The 24173-nt window shown below is 42.0% G+C and overlaps 1 protein-coding gene across 2 annotated transcripts in view; it reads right to left on the bottom strand.

The window, feature by feature from the left end:
* LOC132834679 (leucine-rich repeat-containing protein 49) overlaps positions 1 to 24173 on the bottom strand; it is a 258355-nt gene that overhangs the window by 138855 nt on the left and 95327 nt on the right. Inside the window, exon 6 of one of the 2 annotated variants that reach the window (XM_060853632.1) lies at positions 4331 to 4534. The exons of the other annotated variant lie outside the window; for it this stretch is intronic. Coding sequence (XP_060709615.1) covers positions 4331 to 4534 — 204 coding nt within the window. The remainder of the gene's footprint in view (positions 1 to 4330; positions 4535 to 24173) is intronic. 2 annotated transcript variants of the gene reach the window in all.

The following is a 24173-nucleotide window of genomic DNA, read 5'->3' as shown; positions in this document are numbered from 1 at the left end:
CGATGGTTTGGTCAGATGTTGAACTTAACAGGAGAAGTAAAGCAACCTAAGGACAGAATTAAAAAGCATGGTTTAAGTGTCTGATGTCATCAAAACTGAAACTGAAGTGGTAAAAGTGTGCTGCACAAGAGGATAGAGATGATTAAAATGAGAGCTTTGGGCTGGGAACCTGTTGTAAGGCGGAGTTGGAGAGAATGAGATACATCAATGAGTGTTAGATTTGAGAACGCTAGGGTTTGGGAGCTCGTATAGATCAGTGAAGATAGGGGTGATGGCTCAGGTAAGTGGGACAGGATTTGGGAAGTGAAGATTTAGATAAGCTAAAGTTTAAACTATAGAAAATGGAGGTCAGCCTGGAGAACACTGGAATTGTTAATGCTAGTAGTGACATAGTGATGAGGACCAATATTATGGAGATGGGAATTAAGTGGGTTTTAATCACGGACAGAACATGGGCCTACAAAGACATGGAAAAGACATCAAGTTACTCAACTTGACAGAGTGGTTAGTAAATGGAGTAAAATCTGTGGTATCCATACGGGGCAACAGCAATAATTACTGTCTTGCTGATAGAAAGGGATCAGGGGTAGCGGATAAGAGGAGATGGGATTAGCTCATTCAAAACATTATGTTGAACAAGCTGACTCAGAGCACGAGGACAGTAAAACAATGTGGTTGAGGAGTGAAAATGGTAAATAATACTTTATATTGCACATTTTTTCAATGCAAATTGGATTTAATACAATTGAAGAATTTTAACCATTATTTGTAGAATGCGAACTATCCTTATCTATATTGGCTATAACACGATTCCGGCCCCATTAGTTTAAATGGCCCAGCTATTATGTGATTTTCTTATAAAGCGAGAACGCATGAGAACAGAACTATTGCATTATTTCAGAAGCCACCATACCATAAATTGTAAACTAGTTTCACGCATGAATATGTTGTTACCAAAAGCCAGAAGAAAGAGGAGTCAGCAAATTAGCCCCTCAAGCTGTTTTGCCATTCAATCGAATTGTGATCTAACCTAAACATTCCTGCCTTTGTCACACATTACTTAGTATGTAGGTGAGGAGATGAAGAATAAGGTTCATGACACAAAAGTCGGTGGAGTTGTGGATAGTGAGGAAGGAAGTGGTAGGTTACAGCGGGATATAGATAAGTTGCAGAGCTGGGCGGAAATGTGGCAAATGGAATTCAATGTAGCTAAGTGCGAAGTCGTTCACTTTGGTAGGAATAACAAGATGATGGATTACTGGGCTAATGGTAGGCTACTTGGTAGTGTGGATGAGCAGAGGGATCTTGGTGTCCATGTACACAGATCTCTGAAAGTTGCCACCCAGGTAAATAGTGCTGTGAGGAAGGCATATGGTGTACTGGGCTTTATTGGCAGAGGAATTGAGTTCCGGAGTCCTGAGGTCATGTTGCAGTTGTATAAGACTCTGGTGCGGCCTCATCTGGAGTATTGTGTGCAGTTTTGGTCGCCATACTATAGGAAGGATGTGGAAGCTTTAGAACGAGTGCAGAGGAGGTTTACCAGGATGTTGCCTGGAATGGTAGGAAAATCTTATGAGGAAAGGCTGAGGCACTTGGGGCTGTTCTCATTGGAGAAGAGAAGGTTTAGGGGAGATCTGATAGAAGTGTATAAGATGATTAGGGGTTTAGATAGGGTAGATACTAAGAACCTTTTACCGCTAATGGAGTCAGGTGTTACTAGGGGACATAGCTTTAAATTAAGGGGTGGTAGGTATAGGACAGATGTTAGGGGTAGATTCTTCACACAGCGGGTTGTGAGTTCATGGAATGCCCTGCCCGTATCAGTGGTGAACTCTCCTTCTTTATGGTCATTTAAGCGGGCATTGGATAGGCATTTGGAAGTTATTGGGCTAGTATAGGTAAGGTAGGATTCGGTCGGCGCAACATCGAGGGCCGAAGGGCCTGTACTGCGCTGTATCCTTCTATGTTCTATGTTCTATGTTCTATGTTAAATCCACATGGAACACTGCAATTAATGCAACCTCAAGTGATGCTATGGTGATGAAAAATAAAGTAACCGCTCAAGATCTTCTGGGTGCAGTTGGAGAGGTGGAGTAGAACCAAGCTGAGGAAAGCACCATAAAGGTAGGCAACATAGAGAGCTGTAGAAAAGGGATGGTGCAGTCAACATATCAAGGACTGGTGTTAGGTCAAGAAAGATGAAGTGTGAAAGTGCACCATGGTCACAGTCATAGAAAAGAATCCTTCAAATCATTTCAGTGCCGCAATTGGAACAGAAACTTGATTATTGAGGTTGAAACATAAAGTTATGGAAAAGATATGTACGGACTTGAAAACACACTCAAGATCTTAGGAGAGGGAAAGGAGGTTGGAAGTCGAGTGATAGTTTAAAAGGACTGAATTAAGGGCCTTGAAATATTATCAACCTGAAATACTAACTCTATTTCACACTCCACAGATCCACTAATTCTGCAGAATAATGCCAGCATTTCTGTTTTTCATTGAATCACAGAACTCTTATAGTGTGGAAACAGGCCATTCAGCCCATCAAGTCTGCACTGACCCTCCAAAGAGCATCCTATCCAGACCCAACCCTCTATCCCCATAATCCTGCATTTACTATCGCTAGCCCATCTAACCTACACATACCTGGATACTATAGGCAATTTAGCATTGCCAATCCACCAAGCGTGCACATTTTTGGACTGTTGGTGGAAACCGAGTACCCAGAGGAAACCACACAGACATGAGGAGAACATGCAAACTCCACACAGATATCCATAGGGTGGAATCAACTTGGGTTCCTGGCACTGGCAGCAGTGCTAACCACTGTGCCACCATGTCATTTTTGGTTTGCTTCTTTTTGATGTTGGAAAGTGGATAGTGGTTTTAAAGGGAGAATGTTACACCGGAGGAGAGGAGATATTTTACATTTACAATAAGAATAGGCATTAGGGGACAGGAAGAGGTTCAACAGACTGGAGTTTATTAGAAATGGGGTGGGGAGGAAGAGCTGGATCTCATTTGCTTTTATTTACTCATATTATAAACATTCCACATAAAGTTGTCTCTAAATGTAACAGAATTTCAGTTTACGTGTTTTAAACACAGCTTTCATGCAGATATTTAAATAAAAGCTACCATCTTCAGTTGTTACATCAGAATGAATGATTAGTTGTGAGTCGCATAGGGTAAAAGAGGACAAAACAGTCACTTTGCTCACATTTACCTTTGTTCACAACAGCTAGAAATGTTAGCATCTGAAAATGATGGACAGATGAAGATCTCCTGCTGGTCTGTACAGCCTAAACCTTGATGCTTTACGTACCACAATATATATCAACAGCCACACAGAATCAGGTACTCTTTTGTTCAGATTAAAAACCCCAGGCTCGTTGAGAGGCAAGAAAAAGACAAGTCCTCTTACATTAAATGAACAGTGAAGAAGGTTATCTACAATTACAAAAACATCTTAATCAACTGGGTCAATGGAATGAGGAGTGGCAGATGGAATTTAATTTGAATAAATGTGAGATATTGTGTTTTGGCCATACAAACAAGGACAGGACTTATACAATCAACTAAAGGGCCCTGGGTAGTTATTTGAAATTTGTGTCACAGGTAGACAAGGTGGTTAAGAAGGTGTTTAATATGCCTGCCTTCATTGCTCAGACCTTTGAGTATACAAGCTGGGACATCATGCTGAGATTATACAGGACGTTAGTGAGGCCCCTTTTGGAGTGCTTTGTGCAGTTCTGGCCAGCCTGTCATAAGGAGGATGTTATTAAATTGGAGAGGGTTCAGAAAAGATTTACCAGGATGTTACTGGGAATGGAGGGCTTGAGTTATAAAAATAGGCTGGATAGGGTGGCACCTTTTTCAGTAGAGCCTGGGAGGTTGAGGGGTGACCTTATGAGGTTTATAAACTCATGAGGGCGATTGATAAGATGAATGACAAGGGTCTTTTCCCTCTGGTAGGGGGTACACAACAATATTTTTAAATGGTGAGAAGAAAGATTTAAAAAGGACATTAGGGGCAACCTTTTTTTTACACAGAGTGGTTTGAGTGTGAAATGAACTGCCAGAGGAAGTGGTGGATGTAGGTACAGTTACAACGCTAAAAAGACATTTGGATAACTTCATAAATAGGAAAGCTTTGGAGGGATATGGGTCAAACACAGGCAGGTGGGGCCAGTTTAGCTTAGGAACCTGGTTGACGTGGAATAGTTGGACTGAAGGGTCTGTTTCCAAGCTGTATGACTCTTAGATATTTGCCTGGTTAAGTGACAAAACAATCTCCTTCCTGTGCTCACTAATTAATGTTTTATACCTGTTTTTGCCCAACATAAGGACACGAAGCGACTTCAGAGAAGAAAGACCAGAGATTTCCTCAATCCGATTGTTGTAAAGGTCCAAGAAAATAAGGCGTCGGAGATTGGAGAGGTGTTGAATTTGAGTGATGAGGTTGTGCTGGAAATTCAACAAACGAAGTTGCTGCTCACCTTCCAGAATTGGACAGACTGTTAGGTTTCGCCTGGATAACAATTAACAATATAAAACTGGTGATGGTCAAAAGTGCATTGCGAGTAAACTGTCGTCTACAAAAAGGCTTCCTTTTTCAACAAGTAGTCCAAATTAATTGAAAACTATATTGTTAGCTCAAGTAAGAGGTTAATACAGCATCTCAGAATTGTTACACTTTGTATGGGGGCTATTCAGCCTATTGTGTCTGCACCGACTCTGAGCACGTTGACTTAGTGTCAAACTCAAGTCTTTTGCCATAACTCAGCACATTAAGTCTGTTTAAAAATCAGCTAATGGTTTTTTTGAATGCCTCAATTGAATCCACTTCTACCAACTTTGCAGGTAGTGCATTCCCTAACCTGGACCACTAACTGCGTGCAGAGGTTTGTTTTCAACTCTCATTTGCTTCTTTTGCAAACCACTTCAAATCCATGTCTTCTGGTTCTCAATTCCTTTATCAGTTGGACAGTTTCCCCCCAACTACTCTGTTCAGACATATGTTCAATGTGAAAACACTTGCCAAATCTCCTCTTAGGCTCCTCCTTTCAAGGAAAACACTCCCAACTTCTCCAATTTATCCTTGCATAACTGAACATTTTCATCTTTGGAACTATTCATATAAAGCTCTTACACAATTTAAAAAAAATTCATTTGTGTGATGTGGGTGTTGTTGGCTGGCCAGCATTTATTGTCCATCCCTAGTTGCCCTTGAGAATGTGGTGGTGAGCTGCCTTCTTGAATCACTACAATTCACCTGCTATAGGTTGACTCACAGTACCATTAGGGAGGGAATTCCAGGATTTTGACCCAGCGACAGTGAAGGAACAGCAATATACTTCCAAGTCAGGATGGGAAGTGGCTTGAAGGAGAACTTGAAGATAGTAGTATTCCCATGTATCTGCTGTCCTTGTCTTTCTAGATGGAAGTGACTGTGGGTTTGGAAGGTGCTTTCTGATGATCTTTGGTGAATGCAGTTTGTAGGTAGTACACATTACTGCTGAGCATCAATAGTGGAGACAGTGACTGTGGATTTAGTGCCAATTAAGTGGGCTATTTTGTCCTGGATGGCGTCAACCTTCTTGAATGTTGCTGGAGCTGCACTCATTTAGGCAAGTGGGGAGTTTTCCATCACATTCCTGACTTGCGTTTTGTAGATGATTTACAGACTTCAGGGAGTCAGGGGGTGAGTTACTCGCAGTATTCCTAGCCTCTGACCTACTTTTAAAGACATTGTATTTATGTGGTGATGTGGAGATTCTCGTATTGGGCTGGATGGGACAAGGTGAAAGATCACACAACACCAGGTTATAGCCCAACAGGTTTATGTGAAACGCTAGTTTTCAGAGCACTGCTCCTTCATCAGGTGTTAGTGAGAGAGGAAGACCTCCAACACAGAATTCATAACGAAAAGATCAAAAGGTCATACAACTCGTGTGAATGTATTAAACACACATAAGATGGCTCTCAAATATTTAACCAGTTAGAATGGAGGTGCAAGCTTTGATTGATTAATATGCAAATCCCAGAATTTCTTTCAAGTCACTGCCCTAAGCAACGTAAGGTGTTATCAACATTATATCAGACAATGTATTTTAGGCATGAGGACTTGTTTGGAGTCTGTGTGTCTTTTATATTGTGTTTGCAGACACATTCTATTTTGTTCAAAGAGCACACAATTTGTAAACAGTCAGTCAATGTGGTATTTTATAAACTCTTACTTTGAAAATAAAAGACACAGACAGACTCCAAATACGACCTCATGCCCAAAATATATTGTCTGACCAGAGGTATCAGCTCCTCTATATTGATGTGGAATCAGGCCCTTCAGCCCAACAAGTCCACACCAATCCTCCAAATAGTATCCCACCCAAACCCATTCCCTGATATTGAACCCGGACTAATGCACGTAACCTACACATCCCTGAACACTATGGGCAATTTAGCACGGCCAATTCACCTAGCCTGCACATCTTGCGATTGCATGGGTTTCCTCCAAAGTACTCGGAGACATGGGGAGAATGTGCAAACTCCACACAGACAGTCGCCAAAGGCTGGAATCAAACCTGGGTCCCTGGCGCTGTGAGGCTGCAGTGTGAACCACTGAGCCACCATGCCGTCCCTTTTTGTTTTTTATTTTTCTGTAATTTTGGGTGTGGACTGAATGGGAAAAGGACTTTTTTTAAAAGCCAAAGATTGTGGAAGGGATTGTTGTACTTTTTAAAAGCTAGCTTCCAACACATAGTGTAGTGCTGCTTACAGTGTTCTTTGTTCAATTAGTGAGGGAAGTTCAGTTTCAGATATACTGGCACTAGGGGCTGTACACAAGGCGAGTTTCAGTTGGCAAATATCTGATAGGTCCGTGGAGTCGAGACCAGTTATGACTAACAGAGATGTGCTGCCTACCAGTAACTATGTGATTGGCTGTCATGTAGTTGAACAGCTCCTGGATGTGAAGCCTTCAATTTGTAAAGAGACGTGGTATTGTTCTCTCTGCAGCAAGAGAAAACCTGAAGCCTGAAGAAAGCCAATTTAGTTTCCCTCAACAATTGCTGTAAAATCTCTTGTTTTGAACCTATAAGACAAAAACTTTACAGATTGTTAACCAATCGCCCATGTGCCTCCTGCAAGCAAATGAAAGTATCTAAATGAGAGACCAAACAGCAGGTCCCCGATGAGCAAAATAATTATCTCAACAAAATATGTGGACAGAAGCCATTGAAGATCCTTAAGTTTACTTTATTCCACCAATTTTATTTATCTCTCTGAACATGTATAGGGGAGGTTTTAGAAGGAGGTTAGAATTTTAACTAGTAGAGTTATTACTGATGATTCAGAATTGTTTACTTGTAGTTAAAATTTATTTATGTAATAAATTGTAATGTTTAAATATGGAAACCTGGTCCTTTCTTGGGTTTAAAAAGACAGGCAAATTAGGATTTCTGGGGATTGATAAGATCTTTAACTTTTGTGATGACTCTAGGATCAGCGAGACTTGAGTTCCAGAGAGCTACCACAGTAAGGCCTAACAATATTGCCTCACCATGTTTAGTGTACACTACCTATTCGCCCACTCCACCAACTTGTCATTGTCCTTTTAAAGTTCTGTACTGTCCACCTCACAATTTACAATGTTTCCAAGTTTTGTGACATATCTAATCTTTGAAATTGTTCACTTTACTTCAAGAACTAAGTAATTTATATCTCAGGGTCCCAGGTGAGGAGATGGCATTGTGATATTATTACTGGTTCAGTTTTTTTTTAAAAGTCAAGGGAAAAGCTCTCTGCCTCTTGGAGTCTTATCCAGTACAAAATAAATTAGCTGTGTTTGTTGGAAGTCACATATTTTAGCTTCAGAACATTGTTGCAGGAGATCCTCAAGATAGTTTCGTAGGCCCAACAAGCTTCAATTAGTTCACCAATGACCTTCCCTCCCTCATAAGATCAGAAGTGAAGATGTTTGCTCATGATTTCATCATGTTTAGCACCATTCACTACTCCTCAGATAATGAAGCAGTCCATGTCTAAATGCAGCAAGACTTGAACTATATCCAAAAAACAACAAAAGAACTGTGAATGTTAGAAATCAGAAACAAAAACAGAAATTGCTGGAAAAAGTCAGCAGGTCTGGCAGCATCTGTGGACAGAAATCAGAGTTAACATTTCAGGTCCAGTAGGTTCTCACTAGTCTCAAAACATTACCTGTGATTTTTCTCCACAGATGCTGCCAGACCTGCTTTTTTCCCAGTAATTTCTGTTTTTGTTGTTGAACAATATCCAAACTTGGGCTGACAAGTGGCAAGTAACATTCATGCCACACCAGTGCAAGAAATGATCATCTTTAACAATACGGAATGTACCCATTTTCCTTTAATATTCAATGGCATTACCATCATTCAATTTCCCAATACCAACATCCTGATGATTAACATTAACCAGAAACTAAACTGGATGAGCAATGCAAGAACAGGTCAAATGCTAGGAATTGTGCAGTGAGCAACTCACCTTCTGACTCCCCAAAGCCTGTCAACTATCTATAAGGCACAAATCACAAGTGTGATGGAATACTCCCCACTTGCCTGGATTATTGCAGCTCAAACAACAGAGGCATTACTGCACCCAGAACAAAACAGTATGTTTGATAGTAAGCACCACATCAACAAACATTCATTTTCTCCACCACTGGCACTCACTGGCAGCAATATGCATCATTTACAAGATACACTGCAGACATTTACCAAGGTTCTTTGGGCAGCACCTCCTAAAACCATAACCACTATCATCTATGAACACAAGACAGCAGACACAATGGGAATGCAAGTTCCCACCAAAAAAAAGCCACTCACTATCCTGACTTGAAAATATATCACTGCTCAACCAGTACTGCAGGGACAAAATTCGGACTTTCCCGCTCAAAAAGCTTTGTGGGTGTACCTGTACCAGTTCACTGCAGCAGTTCAAGATGACAGCTCACCAACTTCTCAAAGTCAAAAAGAAATGGGAAATGAATGCTGGCCTAGGCACCGATGCCTATATCCCAAGAATGAATAAAAAAGAATAATGACTCATGAAGATTACCACAACAAGCCTTCCTCCTCAGAAAAAAGTCCATTAACTATAACACTCTGTCCTATCACTCAGCCAATTCTGTAACCATATTGCTACTGTCCCTTTTATTCCAAGACCTATCACTTTCCTCATTTGTCTGTTGCACAGTACTGTATTAAAGGCATTTATAAGTCCATGTCCACCACACCAACAGATTCGTCCTCAAACATGACTGCTATCTCTTCAAATAAAACTCAAACAAGTCATTCATGATTTTCCCTCAGCAAATCCATCCTAAATTTTCTAAATTAATCCACATTTTTCCATGTTACTATTAATTCTATCTTTCTTGTCCCAGTTAAGTTGACTCTCTACCAGTTGATTATTCTTCCTCTATATTGACCAATATCATTAGGAAATAAAATACTGCTCTTTCCAATTGGTGTCAGGCGAGAGGTATTAGACACTAACATTTCACCTGTGGCATTTGGGATGACAGGATCAACTACTGCCGTTTTTCTATTAAAAATCACACAACACCAAATTATAGTTCAGCAGGTTTATTTGGAAGCACTAGCTTTCAGAGCGCTGCTCCTTCATCAGGTGGTTGTGGAGTATAAGGTGAGCACTTCGGGGACAGTGACCACAACTCGGTGACTTTTACTTTAGTGATGGAGAGGGATAATCGTGCGCCGCAGGGCAAGAGCTATAGCTGGGGGCAGGGAAATTATGATGCAGTGAGGCATGACTTAGGATGTGTGGATTGGAAAAACAGGCTTCAAGAGAAGAACACTAATGAGATGTGGGGATTGTTCAAGGAGCAGCTACTGCGTGTCCTCGATAGGTATGTACCAGTCAGGCATGGTGTAAAGGGCCTTGTGAGGCAGCCGTGGTTTAGTAAGGAATTGGAATCCCTTGTGAAAGGGAAGAAGGCGGCATATGTAAAGATGAGGCGTGAAGGTTCAGTAGGGGCGATTGAGAGTTATAAGGTAGCCAGGAAGGAGCTAAAGAGGGAGCTAAGAGAAGCGAGAAGGGGACATGAAAAGTCTTTAGCTGGTAGGATTAGGGAAAACCCAAAGGCTTTCTATAGGTATGTCAAGAATAAAAGGATGACTAGGGTAGGTATCGGTCCAGTCAAGGATAGTAGTGGGAAGTTGTGTGTGGAGGCGGAGGAGATTGGAGAGACATTAAATCAGTACTTTTCATCAGTATTCACTCAGGAACAGGACACTGTTGCTGATGTGAATATGGAATCACAAATAATTAGAATGGATGCCCTGGAAATATGCAGGGAAGAGGTTTTGGGAATATTGGAAAGGATGAATATAGATAAGTCTCCTGGGCCTGATGGCATTTACCCCAGGATCCTATGGGAAGCTAGGGAGGAGATAGCAGAGCCATTGGCCTGGATTTTTATGTCGTCATTGTCAACGGGAATAGTACCAGAGGACTGGAGGATAGCGAATGTGGTCCCATTGTTCAAGAAAGGGAGTAGGGATAGCCCTAGTAACTATAGGCCAGTGAGTCTGACTTCAGTGGTGGGCAAAGTCTTAGAGAGAATGGTAAGGGATAAGATTTATGAACATCTGGGTAGGAATAACGTGATCAGGGATAGCCAGCATGGTTTTGTGAAGGGCAGGTCGTGCCTCACAAACCTTATTGAGTTCTTTGAGAAGGTGACTAAGGAAGTGGATGAGGGTAAAGCAGTAGATGTTGTGTATATGGATTTTAGTAAGGCGTTCGATAAAGTTCCCCATGGTAGGCTAATGCTAAAACTTCGGAGGTATGGCATTGAGGATACATTAGAGGTTTGGATTAGGAATTGGCTGGCTGGAAGGAGACAGAGGGTAGTAGTTGATGGATTATGTTCATCTTGGAGTGCAGTTACTAGCGGTGTACCACAAGGATCTGTTTTGGGACCATTGCTTTTTGTTATCTTTATAAATGATCTAGAGGAAGGACTTGAAAGCTGGGTAAGCAAGTTTGCGGATGACACAAAAGTCGGTGGAGTTGTGGATAGTGAGGAAGGAAGTGGTAGGTTACAGCAGGATATAGATAAGTTGCAGAACTGGGCGGAAATGTGGCAAATGGAATTCAATGTAGCTAAGTGCGAAGTCGTTCACTTTGGTAGGAATAACAAGATGATGGATTACTGGGCTAATGGTAGGCTACTTGGTAGTGTGGATGAGCAAAGGGATCTTGGTGTCCATGTACACAGATCTCTGAAAGTTGCCACCCAGGTAAATAGTGCTGTGAGGAAGGCATATGGTGTACTGGGCTTTATTGGCAGAGGAATTGAGTTCCGGAGTCCTGAGGTCATGTTGCAGTTGTATAAGACTCTGGTGAGGCCTCATCTGGAGTATTGTGTGCAGTTTTGGTCGCCATACTATAGGAAGGATGTGGAAGCTTTAGAACGAGTGCAGAGGAGGTTTACCAGGATGTTGCCTGGAATGGTAGGAAAATCTTATGAGGAAAGGCTGAGGCACTTGGGGCTGTTCTCATTGGAGAAGAGAAGGTTTAGGGGAGATCTGATAGAAGTGTGTAAGATGATTAGGGGTTTAGATAGGGTAGATACTAAGAACCTTTTACCGCTAATGGAGTCAGGTGTTACTAGGGGACATAGCTTTAAATTAAGGGGTGGTAGGTATAGGACAGATGTTAGGGGTAGATTCTTCACACAGCGGGTTGTGAGTTCATGGAATGCCCTGCCCGTATCAGTGGTGAACTCTCCTTCTTTATGGTCATTTAAGCGGGCATTGGATAGGCATTTGGAAGTTATTGGGCTAGTATAGGTTAGGTAGGATTCGGTCGGCGCAACATCGAGGGCCGAAGGGCCTGTACTGCGCTGTATCCTTCTATGTTCTATGTTCTATAAGATTGTAGTACACAGAATTTATAGCAGAAGTTTACGGTATGATATAGCTAAAATTATATATTGAAAAAGACCTGGATTTTTTAAGTTTCTCACTTTTTAGAATGAGCATGTTGGTTTCAGTTCTTTCATACATAAATCCCAGAACTTTCTTAAAGTTACATTCTTAACTGAAGTTTAACAATAGCCAAGCTCGGTACCAATGGAAATGGCCTCAACCAGGACCATGGGTTCATGTCACACTGCAGGTGACCCCACTGCACTACACACAGACACACACAAGTCTGTAACGTAAGACTCCAACAAAATAGTCTCACATTCTTGTTTTTAAAGCATTCGAAGAATGTAAGTGGATCATGATCCGTGAATACAATAGTCTCTGACACATTGCTCATGACATACAACATTTTAATCTGTAAGACCAGTACCAAACACAATAGTTCCTTTTCAATTGTGAAGTATTTCCTCTGGTGGATGTACATCTTCTTCAAAAAGTAACCAACTGGCAGTTCAATCCCAAATTCATCTTCCTGTAGGAGTACAGGTCCAATTCCTATGTCACTAGCATCGATGGCAACTTTAAAAGGTTTTGAAAAGTTTGGTGTAGCTAAAACTGGTCTGGTGGTTAACATAGCTTTCAAAGGGTTGAATGCCTCCTGACATTATTCTGTTCACTGAAACTTTGTGTTCTTCTTCAGCAAATTGGTTAATAGTGCCACTACACCGCTGAAGTTTGGAACAAACTTCTAACAGAACCCACTGAGTCCTAAGAATTGAAGCACCTCTTTCTTCAAGGTTAGTCGTGGAAATTCCTTGATGGCCTTCACTTTTGCGTCCCATGTGGCCAATCTTCCGTGACCAATGTCATGTCCCAAAAACATCACCTCTGCTTTCATTTTATTTAAGTTTATCGCCAGTTTTGCTTCTCATCATCGTTCAAACAGATCTGCGAACTGCACTATGTGATCTTTCCAGGACTTATTGAAGATCACTACATCATCCAAACAAATTGCACAGTTTGTTAACCCAGCCACAACTCTGTAATGGGTCTTTGGAATGTGGCGGATGCGTTCTTCATTCCAAACAGCATCACTTTAAACTGATATAGCCCATTTGCAGTTACAAATGCAGAAATTTCTTTGCTGTCTCTGTTAAAGGTACCTGCCAGTAACCACGTATTAAGTCCAACTTGGTGAAATAACTGGCTTGTCCAACTTTCTCAATACGGTCCTCCAGTCTAGGAATTGGATATGATTCCGATTTTGTAACGGCGTTGATTTTCCGATATTACACGCAGAATCGTCGAGTCCCATCCGGTTTGGGAATTAAGACGATCGGTGAACTCCACTTGCTCTGGCTTGGTTTGATGATATCCTCGTCGAGCATGGCCTCCACCTCCATCTGGACCTATCTGGCTTTGAAAGGATTAAGCCAATAGTGGTGTTGTTTTATTGAAGTATTCCCTGCTTCACCTACAATAGCATTAGTCCTCCCCATAGTCTTACATAGGCCTTATACTGCAGTAACAAATCTTTCAACTGCATTCTACGCTCCTGAGACAAATAGCTTACTAACCTATCCCACTCCTCAAGGATTTCTTCATTTTTAAATCTATTTTGAGGCAACCTAAAATCCAAATCTTCTGGACTTGATTCCTCACTCTGCGAGGCAGTAACTAACACCTGTTGCTCCAGTTCTTTCTCACTAGTTTAATACAGTTTTAACATGTTCACATGACATACTCAATACTTTTTTTTCTATCTGGCATCTTTACTAAATAGCTCACCTGACTCAACATTTTCTCAATTTGATAGGGGCCACGAAACCTGACTTTGAAGAGATTTCCTATTACTGGTAACAGTACTAACATGTTATCCCCTCAGGAAAACGTTTGAGTCTCAAAGCTTTTATCTGCCACCTGTTTCATTCTACACTGTGCCCTCTTTAAGTGCTGTTTAGCTAACTCACCTACTCTATTTAGTCTCTCCCTCAGCCCCAATACATAATCTAAGTGTGAGATCTCCGACTTTGATCCTGTCAATTTTTCTTTAACTTGAAGGGAGTGACCTGAGTAAATTCATTTGGGGCATTTCTAATGGCAAACAACACAAATGGGCTACCTTTATCCCAGTTACTCGGGTAATCCTGACAGTATGCTCTCAACATGGTCTTCAAGGTCTGATGCCACCTTTCTAAAGCTCCCTGGAACTCAGGATGATATGCACTGGATTTAAAGCGCTGTATATCTAAGCTATCTATAACCTCCTTAAACAGCTTAGCTGTAAAATTTGACCCTTGGTCCGGCTGAATCTCTCTGGGTAGCCCATACTGTGTGAAGAGAGCTACTCACTCCTCTACCACATTTTTTGCCTTGATACTCCGTAATGGAATTGATTCTGGAAATCTGGTAAAGGCATCGATTACGATTAACAAGTACTGGTTCCCACTTTTAGTTCTCGGGAGTGGACCTACACAATCAATTATAACCCGCATTAAATGCAGGACTTGGCAACAAAGATGCTGGTTTTATTACTGCCTGTGGCGTACCTACCATTTGGCACGTATGACACATTCGGCAAAAGTAAACCAGATACCAGTACATCCCAGGCCAATAAAAATGTTTTTGTATCTTAGCCTGAGTCTTTTGTACCCCTAGGTGACCTCTTATAGGTAGTTCATGTGCTACCCGTAACACCTCCTGTCTATATGCTACTAGCAATGCAATCTGGTGCACTTCGGCCCATTGCTCCTCTGCACAAACCTGCCATGGTCTCCATTTCAGTCATAGGATTCTATCTTTCAGATAATAAGCCTCCAGAATATTCTCTGCCTCCTTTTTAAAGTACGCATCCACATATATATCTTTTGTAACTTGTCGTGCTGTTGCAAGTCTCTTAGTTTTTCAGACTAAACACTTCTGTCTGACCCTCTGCCTGTTCAGGTTTTTCCTGCACCATTACGTCAAATAGGGTATCTGCTAACTGAACCTCAATTCCTTTATCTTTCTCTGTACTTTTTGCTTCACGTTGAGACCTATGGTAGTGGGATTCTGATTACCACACCAGAATATTTCTGTTTTGACTCTTCAGTTTCTTGGTCTTCTTTGGGCTTCTCCACAACAAAGGGTGTCACTCCCACCTTGGATCCTGCTAAATCATTCCCAAGAACAAACTGATTTCCTGAAACTGACATTCTGTCAATCACTCCCACTGTAATTTCCCCTGTCTTAAGTTGGCACTCCAATCTGATCTTACATAGGAGAATGTTCAATTTCTGTCCATCTATCCCACAAATGATCACATTCTCGGGTAACGGATCAGAAAGAGTGCATATTCGCTCATCCCTTACTATCAGTGACTGGTTGGATCCTGTATCTCTCAAAATTATAACTTCTTGTCTCTCTGAGTAAACTTTACCCACAGAGACGAATTCTTTGTAGAGATCACGATCTCACTCCATCCTCAGCCCTGCCTCAGCTGTGCACTCTCCTGCAGCTCCTCGGCTCTTCTTGGAGTCTCCTTTACTATCTTGAGTAATGCCACTGGCTTAGCTTCTTTTGCTACATCTTTTCTCACAGCGCCTTTCTTTAATGACCGTCACTGTCTTTATGTGTCCCACCTTCTGGCCGTGAAAACAGCTTTTCCCAGAGCTTTTCTGAAACCACCGGCACTGTAATTTTCTGTGTCCCACTCCATTACCGTGATAACACCTGAGGCCTTTCATCTCCTGTCCACCCTCTTGCTCTCTACTCTTGGTATCATAGTGTAGGAACTCCTCTTCTCCCAACTTCTATCCCTTACAGGAAGAAATTCTTGCTAGAAGCTTGTCTTATGTACCAACATGTATTCATCTGCTAATTCTGCTGCCCTTCTCACTTCCTGAACTTTCTGTTCCTCCACATGAATTCTTACCATCTCTGAAAGTGAATTTTTAAACTCCTCCAGCAGAATATTTTCTCATAGAGCCTCAAAATTCTTATATATTGTCAAAGCACATACCCATCGATCAAAATGACTGTTTCATTCTTGCGAACTCAACATAAGTCTGACCTGGTTCCTTCTTTTGTGTTTCTGAACCACTGTCTATATGCTTCTGGTACCAATTCATCAGCACTTAAAATAGCCTGTTAACCTCCTCATAATCTCGATACCTCATCTGACAATGCAGCAAATACCTCACTAGCTCTGCCTACCAGTTTAGACTCAACTAGCATTAGCCACAAATTCTCAGACCACTCCATTTGCCTCGCCAATTTTTCAAATGAAATAAAGAAGGCTTCAACATCTTTCTCATCAAAATGTGGCAGAGTTTTAACATAGTTATATGTATCATTACCTTCTATTTTAGTCTCCATCCTGTTAACATGACTTTGCTGAACTTTGCAAATTCAAATTCTCTCTCTTTTTGTCTTATCTCAAAAGCAGCAGCTTTCATTTTCTCTGAATTCCTGTCTTCTTTTCTTCTGAGGGATTTCTGCTTCACAGGTTACTGATCGATAATGGTAGCTTTTAAGAAAACTATTTTTCATGCAGTCCTTTTATATGCTGGGGCTTGGCAGCTCTCCTCTGAACTGTTCAATTTTCCATGGTGTTATGCCCTCAAAGCATCGGATTGTGTCATTGGCTTTTCAGATTGTCAACATACTAAACACAAATTGGATTGGAGTTGGGTATTTTTTGGGGTATAATGTAAACTAATTGGCCTAATTTGAATCTGTTTTGACATTTCAAGGCAACCAGCTAATTGAGTTGTTCGATCAAATGTTACATTATATTTCTTTTCAGAAAACTTGCTTCTGTCAGTTAGTTCTGTTGCTTTTAACTCTCTTAAAGATACAGTACACCTACATCTTCATAATACACACTCTGACAAACCCTCTCTCACACACAAGCTCTCTCTCATATGCACATATATACATTTCCACACTCACACGCACCCTCTCACAGACTTATGCTTTTAAACTCACACGCATACAATAAACACACTCTCTCACAGACACTCATACGCCCCCCCCCCCACCCCCACTGCGCTCACACACACCAACATGCACCACACACGTATAAATTTGTGCGGTTAATTTGTACTTACAGAATTACATTTTATTTTGCTCAAGAGCTGCATGAATAAATATAAGATTCTGTAAATTCCTTTTTTAGATTAGAATCAGTCTGACAATTGTGGCACAGACAGCCTCACACAGGGCAGCTCACACCTTCAATGTATTATCTGGGCCGACATGACACCAATTGTTAAAGTTCACTTGAGAATGTAACTTTTAAAAATGGTTTGCGATTTACATATGAAAGGACTGAAACCAACATGGTCATTCTAAAAGGTGAGAGACTTAACAATCCAGGTCTTTTTCAATATATAATTTCAGTTACACCACACTGTAAACTTTTGCTACAAATTCTGTGTCTTACGATCTTATACTCCACAACCACCTGAAGGAGCAGCGCTCCAAAAGCTAGTGCTTCCAAATAAGCCTGTTGGACTACAACCTGGTGTTGTGTGATTTTTAACTTTGTACGCCCCAGTACAACATTGGCACCTCCAAATCATGTTTTTTTCTGAAATTAGATGCAATGGTACAAAGGCAATCTTGCCTTTCTGTTTCTTCTGAGAGCCTGTATAAATCAGATATTTAGTGATGTCAATCAAGTCTTGACATACTTTCAGGAAAGAGACTTCCACATTCTGCTCCTTTTTTGAGGTATTTTAGGTGTTGAAAGTGATTTCCTCAAATTCCAGGAGCAGCAATTACTGTTTTATATGCTGTTGCATTGTTTTGGAACTTAGGAGAAAAAGGAAGTCAAAATAACAGCACTTTTAAAAAAGGAGAGGAACAGACAAAGGACAGAAAGAGAGAGAGAACCCCACATTGCTAACTGACACAGCAGTGAACCTGCATAGTTTTTGCCTTTGCTGTTTGAATTCATGTATCGCTGGACATCGGAGTGCGTCTGGAAAAATTAACAAATAGTGGAATTCACAACTGATCTTAGAGGAACCTGTTTGGGAGAGGTCATAGCACAGAAACAGATAAGTGCATATTTCAAGTGTGGCCTTACAGTAAGTCTGCAGTACTGAGTAGAGTGGTTTCTTTCTTGATTATATGTTTTATTGAGATATGTCTCTTGATTAAACTTAAAATATAAGCCATAAGTATTAACTTAACCTGGAGCAGTGTTTTGTAGAGGAATAAGACAGTGCTATTTTCTGGATCTGTAGATTGAAAGAAGCAAAAATGGCCTTTAGTAGAGTGATATGCTCTTCTTGTCAGATGTGGGAGTTTAGGGAGAGTTTACAGGCTCCTGAGGATTATATCTGCAATAAATGCCATTGGTTGCGAAACTTATTAGATTGAATGGATCGGTTGGAGAGACAATTAGAGGCAATGAGGAATTTACAAGAGCAAGGGGATGTGATGGAAGGCAGTTATAGGAATGGGGAAAAGTCACATAGATGGGTTAACTCCAGGAAAGGTAAGAGAGGTAGGCAGTTAGTGCAGGAGTCTTCTGTGGCTATCCCCATTTCAAACATGCTGCTTTGGAATATGTAGGGGATTCTCAGGGGAACGTAGCACAAACAGCTAAGTTTCTGGTATTGAGACTGGCTCAAATGCAACAAGGAGTATGTCGGGTTCCAAGAGATCAATCGTATTCGCCCGAGGTACAGACTGCGGCCAACAGCAAAAAAATCAGAATAGTGTGTTGCTTCCCTGGTGCCAAGGTAAAGGATGTTTCAGAGAGGGTGCAGAATGTTCTCAAGAAGGAGAAGGGCCAGTAACAGGTCATTGCACACATTGGAACCAACGACATAGGAAGGGAAAAGATTGAGATTCTGAAGAGAGATTACAGAGGGTTAGGCAGGAATGTAAAAAGAGTAGTAATATCTGGATTACTCTCAGTGCTACGCCTCATGAGGACAGGAATAGGAGGATACAGCAGATGAATGCATAGCTGAGGAGCTGGTGTATGGGAGAAGGATTTTTGGAACATTGGAAGCTCTTTTAGGGTAGACGTGACCTGTGCAAGAAGGACAGATTGCACCTAAATTGGAAGGGGACTAATTTACTGGCAGGGAGATTTGCTAGAGCTGCTTGGAAGGATTTAAACTAGGAAGGTGGGTGGGGGGGGGGGGGGGGAGGGGGAACCACCCAGGGAGATAGTGAGGAAAGAGATCAATCTGAGACTGGTACAGTTGAGAACAAAGGTGAGTCAAACAGTCAGAGCAGGCAGGATCAAAGCTGAGAACAAGGTAGGACTGTTGTTGTGGTTCTGTTTGCCGAGCTGGGAGTTTTTGTTGCAAACATTTCGTCCCCTTTCTAGGTGACATCCTCAGTGCTTGGGAGTCTCCTGTGAAGCGCTTCTGTGCTGATTTCTCTGGCATTTATAATGGAGTGTCTCTGCTGCTTCCAGTTGTCAGTTGCTGTCCGCTGCAGTGGCCGGTATATTGGGTCTAGGTCAATGTGTTTGTTGATAGAATTTGTGGATGAGTCCCATGCCTCTAGGAATTCCCTGGCTGTTCTCTGCTTGGCTTGCCCTATAATAGTGGTGTTGTCCCAATCGAATTCATGTTGTTTGTCATCTGAGTGTGGCTACTAAGGATAGCTGGTCGTGTCGTTTCGAGGCTAGTTGGTGTTCATGGATGCGGGTTGTTAGCTGTCTTCCTATTTGTACTATGTAGTGTTTTGTGCAGTCCTTGCACGGGATTTTGTACACTACGTTGTCATAACAGCACACAAACCAACAGCCACGCTCAGACAACAACTCACCAGGACAAAGGACCCGATACCCAGCATGAGCAAAACCAATGTAGTGTGCAAAATCCCATGCAATGACTGCACAAAACACTACATAGGACAAATAGGAAGACAGCTAATGACCTGCATCCATGAACACCAACTAGCCACGAAACGACACGACCAGCTATCCTTAGTAGCCACATACGCAGATGACAAACAACACGGATTCGATTGGGACAACACCACTATTATAGGGCAAGCCAAACAGAGAACAGCCAGGGAATTCCTAGAGGCATGGCACTCATCCACAAATTCTATCAACAAACACATCGACCTAGACCCAATATACCGGCCACTGCAGCGGACAGCAACTGACAACCGGAAGCGGCAGAGACACACCACTATAAATGCCAGAGGAATCAGCACAGAAGCGCTTCACAGGAGGCTCCCAAGCACTGAGGATGTCACCTAGAAAGGGGACGAAATATTTGCAAGAAAAACTCCCAGCTCGGCGAACAGAACCACAACAACGGGCACCCGAGCTACAAATCTTCTCACAAACTTTGAAAACAAGGTAGGACTGATAAGGTAAACTGCATTTACTTCAATGCAAGAAGCTTAACAGGGAAGGCAGATGAACTCAGGGCATGATTAGGAACATGGGACTGGGATATCATAACAATTACAGATTTGTGGTTCAAGGATGGACAAGACTGGCAGCTTAATACATATAATTGCTACAGGAAGGGCAGAAAGGGAGGCAAGAGAGGACGGGGAGTGGCGTTTTTGATAAGGAATAGCATTACTATTTCCAGAAATACATCCAGGGAAGTTATTTGGGTGGAACTGAGAAATAAGAAAGGGATGATCACCTTATTGGGATTGTATTATAGACTCCCTAATCGTCAGAGGGAAATTGAGAAACAAATTTGTAAGGCGATCTCAGTTATCTGTAAGAATAATAGGGTGGTTATGGTAGGGGATTTTAACTTTCCAAACATAGACTGGGACTGCCAAAGTGTTAAGGGTTTAGATGGAGAGGAATTTGTTAAGTGTGTACAAGAAAATTTTCTGATTCAGTATGTGGATGTACCTATTAGAGAAGGTGCAAAACTTGACCTACTCTTGGGAAATAAGGCAGGGCAGCTGACTGAGGTGTCAGTGGAGGAGCACTTTAGGGACAGCGACCATAGTTTTATTAGTTTTAAAATACTGATGGAAAAGGATAGATTAAGGACAAAAGGGTAACTAGGAGAGAATAGGGCCCCTCAAAGATCAGATTGGTGGCCTTTGTGTGGAGCTGCAGGAGATGGGAGAGATACTAAACGAGTATTTCGCATCAGTATTTATAGAATGTAGAGAAACAGATGGTGACTTCTTGAAAAATGTCCATATTACAGAGGAGGACGTGCTGGGTGTCTTGAAATGCATAAAACTGGATAAATTCCCAGGAACTGATCAAGTGTACCCTAGAACTCTGAGGGAAGCTAGAGCAGTGATTGCTGGGCCTCTTACTGAAATATTTGTATTATCGATAGCCACAGGTGAAGTGCTGGAAGACTGGAAGTTGGCTAACGTGATGCCACTACTTAAGAAGGGTGGTAAGGAAAAGCCAGGGAACTGTAGACCAGTGAGCCTGATGTCGGTGGTAGGTACGTTTTTGGAGAGAATCCTGAGGGACAGGATGTACACATATTTGGAAAGGCAAGGACTGATTAGGGATAGTCAACATGGTTTTGTGCGTGGAAAATCATGTCTCACAAATTTGATTGAGTTTTTTGAAGAAATAACAAAGAGGATTGATGAGGGCAGAGCAGTGGATGTGATCTATTTGGACTTCAGTAAGGCATTCGACAAGATTCCCCATGGGGTACTAGTTAGCAAGCTTAGATCTCATGGGATACAGGGAGAACTAGCCATTTGGATACAGAACTGGCTCAAAGGTAAAAGACAAAGGGGGGTGGTGGAGGGTTGTTTTTCAGATAGGAGACCTGTGACCAGTGGAGTGCCCCAAGGATTGGTGCTGGGTCCACTACTTTTCATCATTTTTATGTGAGCATAGAGGACGGTTAGTAAATTTGCAGATGACACCAAACTTGGGGGTGTGGTGGACAGCGAAGAAGGTTTCCTCCAAATATAACAGGATCTTGATCAGATGGGCCAATGAGCTGAGAAGTGGTAGATGGAGTTTAATTTAGATAAATGTGAGGTGCTGCATTTTGGGAAAGCAAACCAGGACATGACTTATACACTTAATGGTTAGATCCTAGGGAATGTTGGTGAACAAAGAGACCTTGGAGTGCAGCTTCATAGCTCCTTGAAAATGGAGTCGCAGGTAGATAGGATAGTGAAAAAGCTGTTTGGTATGCTTTCCTTTCTTGGTCAGAGTATTGAGTACAGGAGTTGGGAGGTCAGATTGCGGCTATACAGGACATTGATTAGGCCACTGTTGGAATATTGCATGCAATTCTTGTCTCCTTCCTATCAGAAAGATGTTGTGAAACTTGAAAGGGTTCAGAAAAGATTTACAAGGATGTTGCCATGGTTGGAGGATTTGAGCTATAGGGAGAGATTGAATAAGCTAGGGCTGTTTTCCCTGGAGCATCGGAGGCTGAGAGGTGACCTTATAGAGGTTTATAAACTCATGGGAGGCATGGATAGGATAAATAGACAAAATCTTTTCCTTATGGTGGGGGAGTCCAGAACTAGAGGGCATAGGTTTGGGGTAAGACAGGAAAGATATAAAAGAGACCTAAGGGGCAACGTTTTCACGCAGAGGGTGGTACATGTATGGAATGAGCTGCCAGAAGAAGTGGTGGAGGCTAGTACAATTGCAACATTTAAAAGGCATCTGGATGGGGAAAGGAATAGGAAGGGTTTGGAGGGATATGAGCCAGGTGCTGGCAGTCGAGACTAGATTGGGTTTGGATATCTGGTTGGCATGGATGAGTTGGACTGAAGGGTCTGTTTCCGTACTGTACATCTCTATGACTCTACCTCACTGAGTCCTGGGTCTATAAAATTGAATTCTAATTTCAGAAAAAATTGCTCAGCAACATTAGTGGAGAGGTCCTCTTTTCAAAAACTGGATTTTGAGTAATTAATGAAATAAACTCATTCTCTTATCTGCTTGAATACCAAAGGTTTTGGGGAATGTGGAAAGTCAAAATAGAGAAGCAAACTGTAACTATGTGAGAAGACTAGCAGCAAACATAAGGGAAATCCAAAGTCTTCTGTACACATATAAATAATAAATGAGTGGCTGAAGGAGGAGTAGGCCAAGCAGAGAACATAGAAGAAGGGGTCGTGGCTGAGATTGGTGATACCTTGCACCTATCTTTACAAAAAGAAAGGATCCTGCCCAGGTCATAGTGACAGAGGAGGAAAACCTATAGCCTTTTCTTAGACTGATGGTCTCCATCCTTTCCCATCAAGGCTCGTTTCTCATTTAAAAGTGAGGACGTGACATGTAATATTCACAAAGTGCCCAGAAAAGATCGCAAAAGAGAAAAAGGGAAGACAATGTAGTGCTGGGAGAGAGGATATCTTAGATGCATTTGAGTTGCCAAGCTTAATGGGTATAATCAACTGCTGAGTAAATTCTGTTGACCTCTAAGTAGCCAAATATAGGAGTGAATCTACAAGGAAATCACAAGAGATATTCAAAAGGTTTGGTGATATAGGGGCTTTTATTTACTTAAACATTGATTGGTACAACGTTAGAGTAAGTGAGAGGCATATGTGTGTCTCTGTGAATGTGTTTGGCAAAGGGAAGAGAGGAAGAGAGAGGCAATGGGAGAGAGGGAGACAGAGGCAGAGAGAAAGGGACGGGGGGGGGTGGAGACGGAGACAGAGAGAGAGAGAGAGAGAGACAGATGAAGAGAGACAGAGATGGGGAAAGAGAGACAGAGAGACACAGAGAGCGATAAAGATAGAGAGAGAGAGAGAGAGAGACAGATAGAAAGAGAAACAGACAGGGGGAGAGAGAGAGAGAGAGAGAGAGAGAGAGACAGAGAGATGGTGTGTGTGAGAGAGAGAGAGAGAGAGAGAGGGACAGAGAGATGGTGAGAGAGAGAGAGACTGAGAGAGAAGGGAGGTGGGGACAGGGTAAGAGAGAGAGACAGAGAGAGAAGAGAGAGAAATAGATTGAGAGAGAAAAAGAGAGGGAGAGACAGAGAGATGTAGAAAGAGAGGGAGAGACACAGAGAGAGGGGAGGGGTGTGATGGAGAAAGGAAGGGGGGAGAGAGAGAGAGATGGACTGGGGGGGAGAGAGAGAGAGAGAGTCACAGAGACAGAGAGAAAGAGGCAGAGATGGAGAGAGACAGAGAGAGAGTGATGCAGAGAGAAGGAGAGAGAGAGGGAAAGAGAGACAGACGGAGCGAGAGATAGACAGAGATCTAGGGAGAGATGGGGGGATAGAAATGTAAAGAAAGTGAGAGACGGACAGAGAGGGAGAGAGAGAGAGACAGAGAGCGAAAAAGAAA

Source organism: Hemiscyllium ocellatum, chromosome 42 (assembly GCF_020745735.1).
Source record: "Hemiscyllium ocellatum isolate sHemOce1 chromosome 42, sHemOce1.pat.X.cur, whole genome shotgun sequence".
NCBI lineage: Eukaryota > Metazoa > Chordata > Chondrichthyes > Orectolobiformes > Hemiscylliidae > Hemiscyllium > Hemiscyllium ocellatum.
The sequence above is the reverse complement of the archived record's forward strand: the minus strand, read 5'-3'. Positions and strand labels throughout refer to the sequence as shown.